The sequence below is a fragment of the Salmo trutta genome, chromosome 5 (genome assembly GCF_901001165.1).
Source record: "Salmo trutta chromosome 5, fSalTru1.1, whole genome shotgun sequence".
In the NCBI taxonomy this organism is placed as follows: domain Eukaryota; kingdom Metazoa; phylum Chordata; class Actinopteri; order Salmoniformes; family Salmonidae; genus Salmo; species Salmo trutta.
Window position 1 is genome coordinate 60108818 of NC_042961.1, and position 14379 is coordinate 60123196.

General features: G+C 40.4%; 2 protein-coding genes across 3 annotated transcripts in view; one reads left to right on the top strand and one right to left on the bottom strand.

Annotated features, from left to right (window-relative positions):
- The window catches only part of LOC115194677 (zinc finger protein 37-like), a 1069572-nt gene that overhangs the window by 100879 nt on the left and 954314 nt on the right, over positions 1-14379 (bottom strand). The gene's annotated exons all lie outside the window — the stretch shown is intronic.
- LOC115194676 (gastrula zinc finger protein XlCGF26.1-like) overlaps positions 7342-14379 on the top strand; it is a 900659-nt gene continuing 893621 nt past the window's right edge. The window contains exons 1-2 of one of the 2 annotated variants that reach the window (XM_029754572.1): positions 7394-7693; positions 8039-9670. In XM_029754572.1, coding sequence (XP_029610432.1) covers positions 7528-7693; positions 8039-9138 — 1266 coding nt within the window. In that variant the 5' untranslated portion in view covers positions 7394-7527 and the 3' untranslated portion in view covers positions 9139-9670. Of the gene's footprint in view, positions 7694-8038; positions 9671-14379 lie in introns of those variants that run through there. The other variant, XM_029754571.1, reaches the window with a different exon arrangement.

Consider the following 14379-nt stretch of genomic DNA (forward strand, 5'->3'; position numbering starts at 1 on the left):
TTTTTTTTCTGCGGTCTTGGCTGATTTCTTTTGATTTTTCCCATGATGTCAAGCAAAGAGGCACTGAGTTTGAAGTTGGCCTTGAAATACATCCACAAGTATACCTCCAATGGACTTAAATTATGTCAATTAGCCTATCAGAAGCTTCTAAAGCCATGACATCATTTTCTGGAATTTTCCAAGCTGTTTAAAGGCACAGTCAACTTAGTGTATGTAAACTTCTGACCCACTGGAATTGTGATACAGTGAATTATAAATTAAATAATCTGTCTGTAAACAAGTAGATGTCCTAACCGACTTGCCAAAACTATAGTTTAACAAGAAATTTGTGGAGTGGTTGAAAAAGAGTTTTAATGAATCCAACCTGTGTATGTAAACTTCTGACTTCAACTGTATATATTCTTAATTCCTTTTAAATGTGTGTTTCGTTGTGAAATTGTTAGATATTACTGCACTGTTGGAGCTAGAAACACAAGCATTTCGCTGCACCCGCAAAACCATCTGCTAAACGTGTATGTGACCAATACAATTTGATTTGATTCACGGGGGAGCAGATAGCCTTGTGGTTAGAGCATTGGGCCGGTAACCGAAATGTTGCTAGTTCAAATCCCCGGGCTAGGGTTATGTTTAAAAATCGTATTTTAAGAAGATAAATTGTAGAAATAGGTGTGGTTTGACTTTGTGGCTGTGGTAACTAATGAGTGACGACCTTAGTTTTTTTTTCCACTGGCTTCTATAGGTATAAAGTCAAAATGAGCTTTTTTGGTCTTAATTTACGGTTAGGGTTAGGGTTAGGCATAAGGTTAGCAGTGTGGTTAAAGGGATAGTTCACCCAAATTACAAAATAACAAATCGTTTTCCTTACCCTGTAACTAGTCTATGGACAAGGGTATGACAACAATCCATGCTTTGGTTTATTTTCCCTGGGACAGTTTCCACATGCTAATGTTTTAGCATTTTTGGCACAAATCCCAATTCAATTCATGGGACCGATATTGGCATTTTTTGCACATGTCCAAATCATCCAAAAGTATCTAAAATTGATTTTGAAGCTCAACAAAGTCACTTATAGATGTTAGAAAACATGTGTGAAAAATGCTAATATTGGTCCCATGACCTGTATCACGGTGACATTCAGATGGTTAGTACCTATGTTACAAGTTATTTATTCTGTAGGCTGTGAGGGCATTTTCTGTTTAACCTTACTAATGCTTGTGTACTAAAATATCGTTCTTTAAGACTAGGCATTGGGCTTGAGATTGTTAAAGGAACTAACTGATATAAGGTAGTACAGTGTGTGTGTGTGTGTGTGTGTGTGCATAAAACAGAGGCCTGTTCTAACTGTTCTGTGGGTGTGTAGAATGACCCCATGATGTCTGGGGAAACTGACTGGTTCCTCTTAGCTTAACTGGAGACAGAGTAAAGGTTATAGTAAAGGTTATATCTTGTGCACCAGTGATAAAGCTGTTGTTCTGTTTGGAGCCTGTTTCCGGGCGAAAGATTCATGTTTTGTGTGTGTGACCAATAGGACCATACATCATCTGGGCCGACAGTCAAAGGCGCTTGCTCGCCCAACTTGGGGGAACCGTTGAGCTACTGTTAGAGGAAGTATGTCTGGAGTGACTTCCTGTCTCTCTCTCACACACATACATACATACATAAGGCTACGTGTTTTGCAGATGCTTGTACGAGATGGTTTGTATATATATAAGACTTCCGTACTCTTTTTGCGGGGTCTCTCACTCCATTCACTTTGTTTGTGGTACAACCAGCTTCCTTATTGCAATACGTTTTTTTAACAAAAGTAATACCTTGATTGATTATTGACTTTGCCTCTCCTCATTATTAGTTAATAAAGGTAGAATTTCCACCACAGCGTAACGATGGTGACAGGTGTGCGTAAAAATAAGCAGCCGGGCGACCTCGAGCGCCGGAGAGGGAGTATACATGACAGATATGGAGTCTCTCCCTACTCAAGTGCAGTTAGGATATATACACTGCCTTTGGAAAGTATTCAGACCGCTTGACTTTATCCTCATTTTGTTACTATACAGCCTTTCCTCAACAATCTACACACAATACCCAATAATGACAAAGCGAAAACAGTTTATTTGACATTTTTGGAAATCTATAAAAAAAATGTTTTTGTTTAAATATGAAATACCTTATTTATTTATTCAGAACCTTTGCTATGAGACTCAAAATTGAGTGCAGGTGCTTCCCGTCTCCATTGAGCATCCTGGAAAGGATCGAAAGCCGTGCGTCCTCTGAAACACGACCCCGCCAGCCGCACCAATGCGTCAGAGGAAAACACTGTACACCTGGCAACCGTGTCAGCGTGCATGCGCCCGGCCCGCCACAGGAGTTGCAAGAGCGCGATGGTACAAGGACATCCCAGCGGTCCAAACCCTCGTCTAACCCGGACGACGCTGGGCCAATTGTGCGGCGCCTCATGGGTCTCCCGGTCGCAGCCGGCTGCGACACAGCCTGGAATCGAACCAGGATCTGTAGTGACACAACTAGCACTGCAATGCCTTAGACCGCTGTGCCACTCGGGAGTCTCCATTAATCATCCTTGAGATGTTTCTACAACTTGATTGGAGTCCACCTGTGTGAATTGTCCACCTGTGTTATTAGACATGATTTGGAAAGGCACAAACCTGTCTATATAAGGTCCCACAGTTGACAGTGAATGTCAGGGCAAAAACCAATATAGGGTCTGAATACTTATGTAAGTGTGATATTTCAGTTTTGTATTTTTAATAAATTAAGAAAAATGTATTTGTCATTATTGGGCATTGTGTGTAGATTGATGAGGGGAAAAAAACCATTTAATACATTTTAGAATAAGGCTGTAACGTAACAAAATGTGGAAAAAATCAACGAGTCTGAATACTTTCCGAAGGCACTGTAAACTACAGAGTCAGAGAATTTATCCCAAGATCAATGCAGTGTGATCACTGTAAAAGCTTTTGGTGGTGTTTTCAAGTGTTTGCAGAAGGGAGAAACCGAGATGTCAAAGTTGTGGAAAACATCCTATCCTGTGTTTATATAAGTGATGAAAATGTGAAGTGTTGCAAAAAGAAAACGACGTGACCAAAGTCATGGTTGTCCAACTGTTAAAAGGGTTGAGGGTTTGACTGGTGCCTTTCCCAATGAAAACTAGTTACACAATTCTAAACATAGTGTTGTGTTGTCTCTATTGTCATGTGTGTTTTGACACATGTATGTGTGTGTGTGTGTGTGTGTGTATATATATGTATATGTATGTATGTATATGTATGTATGTATGTATATGTATATATATGTGTATATATATGTGTATATATATGTATATGTATGTATATGTATATGTATATATATGTGTATATATATATATATATATATATGTATGTATATGTATATGTATGTATATGTGTGTGTGTGTGTGTGTCAAAACACACATGACAATAGAAACAACACTACATAAAGAGAGACCTAAGACAACAACACAGCATGGTAGCAATAAAACATGACAACAACATGGTACAAACATTATTGGGCACAGACAACAGCACAAAGGGCAAGAAGTTAGAGACCACAATACATCACGCAAAGCAGCCACAACTGTCAGTAAGAGGGTCCATGTCTGTGCATAACCCTGCATTGTATCAATTGATACCTGGTGGCATTGATAGAACAAAAGTTAATTCTAGACAGGGCTTCTCCCCAGATATAATCCAAGATCGTAGTATTCAACTCTTCACCCCAGGTCTCCTTGAGAAGACTAGTATGGACAAAGAAAAAGGATGCAAACTGAAAGACTAAGGCCTAGATTCAAATAGATCAAGCTTTAACCAGCGATAGGCAAAACCTGCAAAGCTGATGTTTTGGTGGTGTCGAAGGTGTAACTGCGTTAGGGCAGGGATCATCTTCTCTTGATAATTTGTAACGAAGCGATATCCGTTAAAGCTTCCCAGTCGAAACGGTTTGCACATATATTGTGTTTTTGTGACATTTTAGTGTTCGGCAGGGTTCGGCTGTTTGAGGACAACATTTTTTTTCTTGAGGTTAGTTGATAGTTTGGCAGCTGAAGTCTACGCCCCTTCGTCAGTGATCGGTCAACAGTAGGGATTCTTGAATGAAGTGTTTGTCATTCAACGAGAAAAGACAAGTTGTCATGCAAATTGTTCACCTGAGAAATACTGAACCAAACATCTTAGTCGTGCAATTTTTACATCTTACTAAGACCTCCATGGCAAAAATGTCAATTTATTACAAATTTCTTGATTTATCTATTTTGAGGAAGTGTCTATTGGCTATTTGTTGCTACGGCATCTCAAGAGGGACAAATTGTAATAGTGCTGCTTTACTTTTTGATTTTCAACTGAAGGTGTTAAGGGAGTATGCAAGACACAGATGTTCGCTTCGCCTAGTCGAGTTCTGCTAGGAGCAAACCGAACCTAGTATGGGAACACCTTAAGCTAAAAGCAGTTGCACCTCAACCACCGCCAAAACAACCCCTATGCGGATGTCGGATCTGATTGAATAGAGCCCTAAGTGTTTTGAGTTGGGAGGGTGCTGTGACAGGTCATAAAAATGAATGTTGCACAGGGAGGGTTTCAACGTTTTTTAAATGTTTTCCCTTTGATATAGTGTCTGACTTGTAAATTGCAGAATCATTTGGAATAAGAGAGTTCAAATGTGTTTTTTAACCTGTTATGGCTAGGGGGCAGTATTTTCACGGCCGGATAAAAAACGTACCCGATTTAATCTGATTATTACTCCTGCCCAGAAACTAGAATATGCATATAATTATTAGCTTTGGATAGAAAACACTCCAAAGTTTCTAAAACTGTTTGAATGGTGTCTGTGAGTATAACAGAACTCATTTGGCAGGCCAAAACCTGAGAAGATTCTGTACAGGAAGTACCCTGTCTGACCATTTCTTGCCCTTCTTGATTATCTCTATCCATTACAGTGGATCTCTGCTGTTACGTGACACTTCCTACGGCTCCCATGGGATCTCAGAAGGCGGCAAAAAGCTGAATCGTGGCTTTGCAGGCTCTGGCTGAAAAACAGCGCGTTTGGATAGTGGCCAGTAACAGTACTATGAGACTCAGGCTCGTGCACGAGGGGATAGCATGCTTTTATTTTCTCTCTCTTTGTACGTATACACGCTTTGCCGGTCGGAATATTATCGCTTTTTTTACGAGAAAAGTGGAATAAAAATTGATTTTAAACAGCGGTTGACATGCTTCGAAGTACGGTAATGGAATATTTAGAAATCTTTTGTCACGAAATGTGCCGTGCGCGTGACCCTTATTTACACTTCGGATAGTGTCTTGAACGCACGAACAAAACGCCGCTATTTGGATATAACAATGGACTATTTTGAACCAAACCAACATTTGTTATTGAAGTAGAAGTCCTGGGAGTGCATTCTGATGAAGAACACCAAAGGTAATCAAACTTTTCTAATAGTAAATCGGAGTTTGGTCAGGGCTAAACTTGGTCGGTGTCTAAATGGCTAGCCGTGATGGCTGGGCTATCTACTGAGAATATTGCAAAATGTGCTTTCACCGAAAAGCTATTTTAAAATCGGACATATCGAGTGCATAGAGGAGTTCTGTATCTATAATTCTTAAAATAATTGTTATGTTTTTTGTGAACGTTTATCGTGAGTAATTTAGTAAATTCACCGGATGTTTGCGGGGGTATGTTAGTTCTGAACGTCACATGCTAATGTAAAAAGCTGTTTTTTGATATAAATATGAACTTGATTGAACAGACATGCATGTATTGTATAACATAATGTCCTAGGAGTGTCATCTGATGAAGATCATCAAAGGTTAGTGCTGCATTTAGCTGTGGTTTGGGTTTATGTGACATGTGCTAGCTTGAAAAATGGGTGTCTGATTATTTCTGGCTGGGTACTCTGCTGACATAATCTAATGTTTTGCTTTCGTTGTAAAGCCTTTTGAAATCGGACAGTGTGGTTAGATTAACGAGAGTCTTGTCTTTAAAATGCTGTAAAATAGTCATATGTTTGAAAAATTGAAGTTTTCGGATTTTAGAGGAGTTTGTATTTCGCGCCACGCCCACCATTGGATATTGGAGCAGGTGTTCCGCTAGCGGAACATCTAGATGTAAGAGGTTCTGGTTAAATGATGCAAATTTTTTCTCAATGTATAGGTCTTCAATTGTGGCCAACCTCTTCTCCCTCCATTCAACAAACACCTTATCAGACCGAGGTGGAATAAAATGACGATTGAAACATATATGGGAGTGTATACAGAGGTATCGGTCACCTCATAAACATGTTTAATCCGGTATAGAATTTTGAAATAATTTTTGGACAATCTGCTTTGGAGAAAAGCATAGCTGGAAGAGAGGAATTTGTTGTGAACCTGACTTCCATATTTAGCCGCAGGGGGAGTCAGGCTAACAAATCAGGGAAATGCAACAATTTTGTGTCCTTAAATTTAGAAAAAATGTATTGTAACTGTTTTCCCCACATGTATTTATCAATTTCCATTATCCCTGCTCTGTAATAAAACGGCAAGTTATTGATACATTTAAAAATATGGTTTCAAGAAAACATCTCCTTGAATTTGTCCAACAGCTCCTACCGGTCATAGACTATTATCAATATTAATGCAGCTCCCAAATACACTGAAACCATTGGATGCAGTTCATCACAGGTGAATTTATGCTTTATTAAGGGCGACAGGTTCAGTTCACATCACTGCATTCTGTATCAGAAAGTAGGTAGGCCCTCTTTGCAGTCTCGTAGATCGATGCTTTTTTACAGAAACTCCCGCTGTACCTAACATCATAACTTTTAAGACGTCCAAGTTACCAAGGATGGTTAACTCTGGATATTCCTTCGTTCTCTACAGTTTGGTTAATCAGCTTTGAGTTTTTTTTTTTTTTTTGCAACTTACATGTGGAATAATCTCAAACTCTCAAAGGTGATGATTTGGTACCTCTAGGGCATTTCGGACCGCTGATTGAGGACGTTTTGTAGTATGTGTTCGTTTTCTATGTCTGTGTTTTGTATCTCTGCTTTGCTTTTTCATATTGTAATAATGTGTATATTTTTGTAATTATAGGGCTTAGTCTCAGTATGACTCCCTGTTAAAATAAAGGTTAAATACAAATTCTCACCTAATGCTTCTCACTCATGATATTGACTTAATCTTGTATAAAGTAATGCTATTACAGTCGACTCCTGCTTAATAGTTGTTCATCCCAGATCATCCTATAGATATGATAACCACTGTCTACATGTAGTTATCGTTTCCCTTTCCTACTGGCATGTAGGCTGCAGTGCCCAGTATTAAACCCCCATCCAGCTGGCGGCGCTGTTGTGTTTCCGGGTTTGCCACCAACTAGTTAGAACAAAGGTATTTTCTGAAATTTCCTTGACTAGAACACGGAAGTAGGATTGCAAACGACTCTTTTCATTTTGAATTCATTGCGTGGAGTAACAAAATATCCACTAACTGAACTGAATAGGATACCCGACTCTCATTCGACTGAAATATGTCTAAACTACAGTTGTTTCGTGTGTTTTTAAATGAGCGTTTAACGGCGGCTGCTGTGGAGATTTTCGGTGCAGTTGAGAAAACGGTAGTAGAATACCAGGAGGAGAATGATCGGCTACGGAGACTGCTGCGGAGGACACCGGAGAATCAACTATGTAGAATAGGTTCGTATGTTTATACTGATAGCTAGCTATAGTTATTTCTACCTTATTGATAAACTGTTTGGGCTAACAGTGATCATCATTACATCAATTTTAAGACGTTGTTTTTAAATTTGCATGGATAAAAACGGTGTGCCATTAAAAACCAGGAAGTGATTTGGATGTATAATAAAAAAAGGAAAAACTTTAGAAATCAATATTATTCTTTTTATTTATTGAGAAATAGTCGAAAATAGATTCTAGTTCTCCAGTTATTGAGTTGGAAGTACAGTTGACCTAATTAAAATTGACCCCAACCCTGATGTCTAAAGTCTAGGTAAACTCTGGCCCGCCTCTCCTTCCCTCCAGACTCGCTGCAGCTCTCTGTCTCTGAAGAGGAGGTTCCCCCTGAGCAGCAGCACTGTGAGCAGGAGTGGAGCCCCAGTTTGGGGCAGGAGGACCCAGAGCCCACACCGATTAAAGGGAAACAAGAGGAATTTAGTACCAATCAGGAGGAAGACCAGCTTCCAGGACTGGAGGCTGATATCATAGAGTTCATTTTCACTCCTTCAGGTGTGAAAAGTGAATGTGATCAGGAGGACCCACTTTGGTCCTTGACTCTTCCTCAAACCAAGACTGTGGAGAACAGAGAGAGTGACTCTAAACCAGTGGATCTCAAACCTTTTGGCGCGGTGACCCATATTAAGGATCTTCACATTCCCTGTTTATCACCATATAATCAAAGCAATGCCTCCAGCCACAGTTCAGCTGTAAGCAGAAACCCAGTAGGACTTGACAGCAGCCCACCATTGCATCCTAAACCACCATTAGATCCAAACACGTCAATGGGGGAGCACTGTTTCAAACCCAGCACCACATCTAGAAAAACTCACCACTGCCATGACTGTGGTGAAATGTTTCCTCTGAAAGCTGACCTGAAGAGGCACGTGACTCTTACCAAGAAGAGACTCAGCGAATGTCACTTATCCAATAAACAGTACAACTCCACCTGTAAACTGAAGGACCATATCCAACTCTGTCAGATGGAGAAATCCTGCACATGCCCTGTTTGTGGCAAGACCTTCAAACACAAGGGAGATCTGTCCAGGCACATGAGTATTCACACAGGAGAGAAACCATTTAGCTGTGGTGTCTGTGGGAAAAGTTTCTATCAGAAGGGACACCTTACAGATCATATACGGACTCACACAGGAGAGAAACCATTTAGCTGTGGTGACTGTGGGAAAAACTTCAATTTGAAGGGGAACCTAAGAAAGCATATACTGACTCACACAGGAGAGAAACCATTTAGCTGTGGTGACTGTGGGAGAAGCTTCAGTCTCAATATGAACTTAACCAGGCATAAACTGACTCACACAGGAGAGAAACCATTTAGCTGTGGTGACTGCGGGAAAAGCTTTACTCAAAAGACTAACCTGCTGACGCATGTCAAAAACATCCACAAATGAGGAAAGCAGGACAAAAACTGAAAGAAAGAAAATGAGGACAAAGATGTTCAGTCAGAAGATGGGAATAACAGGTAGGATGTGGACAACACTCTTAAGTAGGGCTGGTATATCTATATATTGTTTTGTGGATGGTACTTGAAGGTATTTTATGTTTTTGAATAGTTAAAATTCTACATTCGCTTCATGAGTAGTGCGTGACATTTACAGTATCAGTCAACAGTTTGGACACACCTACTCATTCAAGGGTTTTTCTTTGTTTTCTACATTGTAAGAGTGTGCAAAGCTGTCATCAAGGCAAAGGGTGGCTACTTTGAAGAATCTAAAATATATTTTGATTTGTTTTAACACTTTTTGTTTTTGGTTACTACATGATTACTGTATATAAGTGTGTTAGCTAGCATGCACTGATGCCCACTACTGACACAGTTTTCATGCTACAGATTTTACCATCGACAACCATCAACATCGTTAAGCAAAACTAACGTTGCTGTTTCCTTTTTAACAACAGATAATAAATAATGCTCAACTGGAACCACTTGCTGGGGTGTGTTTTTATTTGAACAAAACACAACACAAGGAGAGTACGATTTAACATCTGTTACATCTCTCAGGTGATGAGAGAATGGTCTGACTGATGTCATTGATACATTAAAACATGTTTACTTTTTTGGGAAATATCTCCCCCAATTTGTCCCAAGAGTATTTCTCAGAAATGTTGACCTACCGCTGCTCGTTCCTGATGTTGATTTAATATTTTTATGGAGTATTGATGTACAGTCGAGTGTCCACTCCTAGGTAGCCTATTTTTTTGGCGAGGAAGTACAGGTGTATCCTACCACGGAAGAGTTTTGCTATCTTCCACACCCCCTTTAAATCAGCAGTTGTAATGTCGGAGTAGAAAACCATGCACACTTTTAAAACGATAAGTAGCATATTGTTTTTATCTATAAAATGGCTTCCACAACAAACTTAATTTGTTTGGAGCACTTTACACATTTAGTTTGGGATCCAAATCAAATTGTATTTGTCACATGCACGGATACAACAGGTGTAGACCATACAGTGAAATGCTTACTTACAAGCCTTTAATTAACCAACAATGCAGTTTTAAGAAGGAAAAAAAAGTGTTAAATTATTTACTAAATGTAATTTGCCTAATGATGCAAGAGTGGAGGACCGTCTCATTTCAAGAAAGTGCATTTCCATCCATTTTTACTCTCCTCGATTAACTTGGACCTTTTTCAAAAGGAGGCGAAAGAGGACTGAGGAGAGAGGACAGAGGAGAGAGGACAGAGGAGAGAGGACAGAGGAGAGAGGACTGAGGAGAGAGGACGCAAGAGTTTAGCAAATCTAATTGTATTAAAAAAAATTAAAAAATGTTATTTCATTGTCCGGGAGAATCTCAATTGCGTACTCCTTGAGTCCTCTCACATCTCTTTTCGCCTCCTCCTTAAAACCTATTGGATGAGCAAGCCAGAGGTCCAGCCTCTGACATTCTCCTCCAATGAGAAGGAGGCATAGCTGTGGGAAGTAGTTGTGCTGAGGGTGCTGCACCCCCTGAAAAATCTGAATTAAAAAAGGATATATAAAAAAAAAAATGATGTAGATTTTTTTACTCACAAATGTTGTGCACTTGGCCTTTACTAGTCCTGTATTAGCGCACTGATATAGACGTTTTCAGAGCGGGCAACCCCAAAAAATCTGCATTATATTATATATATTTTAAGATTAAAACTAGGGATAAAAGCAGATTGAATTTCTTCCTGGTATGGGACCTCCTACAGTATGTGACCCCACGGTTGAGGTCACATAAAAAAAGGCTCATATTTCATTTTTTATGACTCTAGTCATAGAATTCCATATAGAACCCCTATTAATTCAATAGGATCTCTGTGGGCCTAGTCGTAAAGATTTGTCATTTCACTTTTAAAATGTTTTACCTTTTATTGTGGCATAAACACACAAACACAACCAGTCATGATCTTTTCATCTGATTGTCAAACAATCACTTCAAAGAGCTACTTTACTAGGCTACCCTTGCAAGTTCATCCACTCGCAACGTAGGGGAGAGCGAGGTAAGTTGTGACACGGGTAAGTTGTCAAACTGTTCATACCTCCAACACTAGAGGCGCTAGCTCAAAAATCAAACAGCTACTCTGTGTGACTACATGTTCTATGGTCAACTTCCTGTTCACATGTGGTCAAGGTCCCTCTAATCTGAGGGGGAGCACAAATTTATTATTTTTCCCCTTCAAAAGTAAAAAATGTGCCACTTTACATTTTATGCAATAAAACTATGTGAGGTATGAATGTTCAAAAATTATAATTTTGCACTGAGTAAAGGAGACAATAACGTGTCTCTTTGATACTTTAGCTGCAGTTCTATGATGAGCTGACCTTGAGATTTAGCCAACATTAGCACACATGTCAGTTTGGGGCAAGTTGTCTCAATGCCCTTGGGGCAAGTCTTCACCTAGTGACAACTTGCTCCAGTATACATAGACACATAGAACATGCTCAAAAAACATTGTGATATGGTGTAATCAGCTCTGATAATAGTATTAAATGTTACGGTAAATGGATTATTATATATACGTATAGTTTAGAGCAGCAGACATATCCCTGGACTACACAAGACAGGCTCTGGTGTGTGTGTCTACTAACACACTGCATGCCTACTGTATGAGACAGTATATCCACACACACATTACTTCATACAGTGTCATGAATTTAGTGTGGTGTTATGAATTGCATTGTGGCAACGAGGATAGTAGACAGGGAGGTGGGCGTAATAAGCCTGTAATGAATGTTTAATTGCAATGAGGAAATGTGTTTTTGAAGGAAAGAAGAATGGATGGAAGGAAGGAAGGAAGGAAGGAAGGAAGGAAAGAAAGAAAGATGGTTAGAAATGATAAAAGAAAGACAGAGAATGACAGCACACCACCTGGCATAATGTTAAAGGCAGTGAGGCAGGTGAAGTTGCAGAACAAATCAATCAGGAGTACAGGGAAGGATTTTGACATAAATTACCATACTCTGACTCTGTATTGTCAAAAGGTTACCAGAGAAGAAGTTGAAAGTCAGACAGTCATGCCAACAACAGTGGTTGGCTATACAAAGCCACGGCAGGTTTTTTCACCTGACTTGGAGATGCAGCTTGTTCAGTATATTACCAGGTCAGTTGATATTTATTTTGGTCTGTCGCCAAGTGAGGTCAGAAGACTTGCCTACCAGTTTGCTGTGACACACCAGCTGAAGTTTACGCAAATAGGGGCAGAAAAAGAAACAGGGCAGCTTGGAGTTGTTTACAGGGTTCTTAAAATGTGTAAGTCGCTCTGGATAAGAGCGTCTGCTAAATGACGTAAATGTAAACGTTAAAGAGTTCATGCTTTCTACGACAGTGTAGCAGAAGTGCTACAGAGATATCAATTTGGACCAGGAGACATATGGAATGTACATAAACCTGACAAAGTGGTGGGCAGACGTGGATTCAAACAAGTAGGGTCACTGACCTCCGCTGAAAGGAGAAGCCCTCGTCACACTGGCCTGTGCTGTCTCAGACACAGGGAATGGTAAACCTCCATAGTTTATATTCCCCCCCGTGTCAACTACTGCGATCATTTCCTGATCAACGGGCCACCTGGCAGCAAAGGAGGGGCAAATCCCTCTGGGTGGATGAAAGATGTGCACTTTGTTGACTTCCTGAAACATTTCGTTGAGCATACAAGTGCTCAAAGGAGAAGTTCAGTTTACTCCTTTTGGACAAATCCACGAGTCTCATCTGTCCATTGATGGACTTAATTATGCCTTGGTAGAGCATGGTGTTTGCAACGCCAGGGTTGTGGGTTCGATTCCCACGGGGGGCCAGCACAGAAAAAAAAATGTATGAAATTGTATGAAATGTATGCATTCACTACTGTAAGTCGCTCTGGATAAGAGCGTCTGCTAAATGACTAAAATGTAAATGTAATGCCAAAGAAAATGGCATAATTATGCTGTCATTCCCACCCCATTGCTCTCATCGGCTTCACCCCTTAGACAGGTCTGTCTACGGGCCGCTAAAGAGGCACATCAACACCGCGTGTGATGCCTGGATGAGGAACGATCCCTGGAAGACAATGTCAATATATGACATTCCTGGGATTGTGGATTGTCGCCTATCCTTTGGCTGCAACCTGCCAGGCCCCAGCACCTACCTGCCAGGCCCCAGAACCATTTCAGCCCTGCCAGGACCCAGCACCATTTCAGCCCTGCCAGGCCCCAGCACCATTTCAGCCCTGCCAGGCCCCAGCACCATTTCAGCCCTGCCAGGCCCCAGCACCATTTCAGCCCTGCCAGGCACAAGCTCAGACAGGCTGTTCTTATTTGTTGATAATCCAATGTGATAACTTACCTGACTTAGTGTGACAATTTACCCGCTGATGGGGCAAATTGTCACACGTGCACACTCTCTATTTAACGGTCTACAACTCCCTACCGAAATAAGATATGAAGATGTAATGAATAATACATATGTGCCCAAGACTTCCTTCTTTCATTTGGTATGACATTTATACCATTGTGATGTATTGTGCCTAGTAAATGTTAGACAGTGTGAAAAGTGTAACAACATACCTCGCTCTCCCCTACTGTATTTCCAGCCTCCAAACAGCGATGGCCATAACCACCTCCTTCACCACCGTGGGAGCACCCCTACTGTATTTCCAGCCTCCAAACAGTGATGAATGGAAGGATACATCTTTTACACAAAACACCAAAAAGTGTAATGACATTGGGCGATTGGCATTAGGGCCAGAATTTATGCGTTCACAGTTGTCCCCGCGCGCATCTCGGTGTCGGCCACTCATTTCTACCATGGCAAAAGTTCAGTGTCATCATAGAACCACATCGAATTTTGGATTGTAGGCAATACCACAAGTTTATTTGCAAATTATTAATTCCTCTGACATGCGTAATGATAAATACGTGTGTAATAGCCTACAGTTGTCTTGACATTTTGTTTTAATTATTGTGATAGGCTTATGTTTTACCGGTACGGGCTACCCCCACTATTTATTTGTCTGGAACGCCATACCAGACCATACCGCCTTGCATTCCCCCCTGACTAAAACGAAATCTAAAATAGCTGCCAAAGTTAACACTGACTCCTGATGAAGAATTTATTATGCCAGATTATCCTATACTTATGATAACCACTGTTTGTGTACATGTATTTATGGTTTCTCTTTACTACGGGTCTGT